General features: G+C 46.8%; 1 protein-coding gene across 1 annotated transcript; it reads left to right on the forward strand.

Moving 5' to 3' along the window:
• The first annotated feature begins 1464 nt into the window (after positions 1 to 1464).
• Positions 1465 to 2412, forward strand: LOC135991696 (G-protein coupled receptor 35-like). Its single transcript, XM_065640502.1, has one exon. The coding sequence runs from the start codon at positions 1465 to 1467 to the stop codon at positions 2410 to 2412; it is 948 nt and encodes a 315-aa protein (XP_065496574.1).
• Positions 2413 to 2714: the final 302 nt, after the last annotated feature.

A 2714-nucleotide genomic window follows, 5' to 3' on the forward strand; every position in this document is an offset into this window, starting at 1 on the left:
TTCACACCAGCACTTCTTACTGTGCCTCTTGCATGAGCGTGGATGCACCCGGGCACGCTGCAGCACAGGACCTTGGGAACCAGCAGCTCTGTGCTCACATGGGGGGATTCGATGGAGCTGGGATGCCCAGTCCAGGGGCTCAGCTGCTCCTTGGGGCAGTGCTATGCATGCAAAAATGGCTTTTTCACTGCAGGATGGCTGCAGTAGGCTGGTAGGAAACAGCTGCAGCATAGGTGCCACCACACTGCAGCCAAGGACCTGTGAGGCTGAATGCCAAAGAGAACCAGGACACCGGCTGTATGTTAGTTCCTCCATAAATTCTACCCTAAAAACGACCATATCCCAGTGGTTCAGTAGTGCCATACCAGTTCTGGTGCCAGGCAGGTGCTGCACTTTCCTCCACGGTTGCTAGATTTGCCTCTCTGTCTTGGACGCTAGGAACAGTTTTGCTTAGTTCATGCAGTCAGACATTTTCACTACAGTTTAGATGTTGATGCTTAGAAGCTGCTGACTTATAAGGCAATGTATTTATAAGAGAGAGCAGGGATCTGGGCGTTTGCTGTTTATGCCTCACTATAAACACTTCCTTTATGAGCTGCAGACTAAGTCTGATTCATCATCCACAGCCCCCTTACCGGTAGCAGATGCCCTGAAATATTTAAAGGAATACTGGGAGACAGTCTTGGATTCGTGTTTTCTGCTCTAGCAACATTTTGGCTTCCTGTCTTTGAAGGGTGAAATCAGACACGTGTGCTCACTTTCCCTTCTCTCTTTGGAGACCTGTTATTTGCTGGGGCTGGTGGTACATGCTGAGCTATTCCTCCCCAGCATCCCCCAGCAAGAGCAGCAGGTTTGTGCTTGGGGGCAGCCTGCAGCAGCATTGCCACTACCCCCACCTAAGCTACTAAAAAAAAAAGCCACCTAAGCTACTCCACAGCTGGAAGGGCTCAAGTCCTGTGGAGGTTGGTAGGCTTAGCAAGACCCAGAGCAAACCCATGGAGTGGCTTCAGCAGCAAAGCAAGGGCCTTGGAGGGCCAAGGGGGAATGCTACCTAGCTCTGCTTTGGGCTGCCCTAAAGCCAGTGGTTCTCGGATAACCACAGCAGCAGCAAAGATAAGGGATCACAAAAATTATCATTCTGCTTTGCAGACCCTTCGCTATTACCCAAACTGTGCAAACTAGGACTGGATGGAGAACAAGGCAGGCTTAACCCCATAGTAGCTGCAAGGGAGGGTTGCCTCTCTGGTTTTGTGTTAGCTGGTGGCAAGTGGCAGCATTACTTCACTGGCTGAGGGGCAGACGGCGCTGATGAGCCAGCAAGCCCCTCCTGGGGCTGCCTCGAGATGCAGCACAGGGGTGTGAGGGGCCACAGAGCCATGAGAGCAGGGACACTGCAGCAGGACAGCCCAGAAGACCTGTCCCCGCTCTCATGCCTGCACCCTTTTCTTGCAGAGACGGCCCAACATGAATAACTGCACGGAAGACGATGACACACTGCAGAATGGCGTCGCACTATTTCAATTGATTGTCTACATCCCAGTGCTCTCTTTGGGGATCCCTCTGAACATGATTGCCTTCTGGATCTTCTGCTGCAAACTCAAGAGGTGGACTGAGACCAGGGTGTACATGATCAACCTCATGGTTGCAGACAGTTTCCTGCTCTTTTCCCTGCCTTTCCTGTTATATTTCACCAAGTATGACTATCCCACGGACAAGCTATGTTCCATCATACGGAACATCTATTTTACAAACATGCCTATGAGCATCCTTATCATCACCCTGATAGCAATTGATCGATATATTGCAATCAAGTTCCCTCTAAAAGCAAAGATTCTTCGATCCCCACTGAAATCAGCTTCGATCTGTGGGTTTCTTTGGATAGCACTGATAATTTATTCCTTCTTGCGTCCAGCATTTCAAAAAGAAATGGAACAATTCTGTTTTCAGAAACAATCTATTGAACCTAATTATTCAATGTTATTCTCCATTATCTTTGGGTATTTTATTCCCTTAGGGATTGTGATTTTTTGCTCAGTACAAGTCATCAAATGTCTCAAAAAGAAGATAACCACAAGCCCTCATGAAACAAAGTTGATCCAAAAAGCAATCAAAATTGTTTCTGTGAATTTGTGTGTGTTTGTAATATGTTTTTCACCTTTCCACATCGCACTGCTCTTGCGGTTTGCAGTGGATGTTCATAGAGCCTGCTCTCTGCTCTTGGAAGCTACAATCTCTATTAAGATATGTTCATGCATAGCAAATTCTAACTGTTGTTTGGATGCATTTTGCTATTACTTTGCAGCCAAGGAATTTCCGGAATTTCCTTCTCTGTTCCCTACTTGTATATTGAAGAGGTGCAGGATGAACCAAAGCCAAGAGTCACAGCCACCCACAGATCAAGTCATGATATAAAAAAGACGTAGTGCACTACAGGTGTTAAAAGCCACAGGGCTGCTGAAGTTTTGAGGAGGAGGGAATGAGACCATCTACAGTATTAGCAATCATTGTAAGTATAGGCATATCTACAAAAAGGGGCAACCTCCTTCAAAAGGTCTGATATTAACTTTAATTTTATCCTTCTGTCCTCATTGACTTGAGTCCAGCTCTGACTATTGTCTTGTATTGTTTTACCATAGCTTCAGGTGTCTTCTGATTAAGAGAGAGATCCAAGTGGTGTGGAGAATAGATGATAAGGCCCTTGTTTCCACCACGTG

This window comes from Caloenas nicobarica, chromosome 8 (assembly GCF_036013445.1).
Source record: "Caloenas nicobarica isolate bCalNic1 chromosome 8, bCalNic1.hap1, whole genome shotgun sequence".
NCBI classification, from domain to species: Eukaryota; Metazoa; Chordata; class Aves; order Columbiformes; family Columbidae; genus Caloenas; species Caloenas nicobarica.

What these genes read in the sequence shown, in the direction of transcription:
- LOC135991696 (XM_065640502.1), top strand. Translation starts at nt 1,465, where the DNA reads ATGAATAACTGCACGGAAGACGATGACACACTGCAGAATGGCGTCGCA.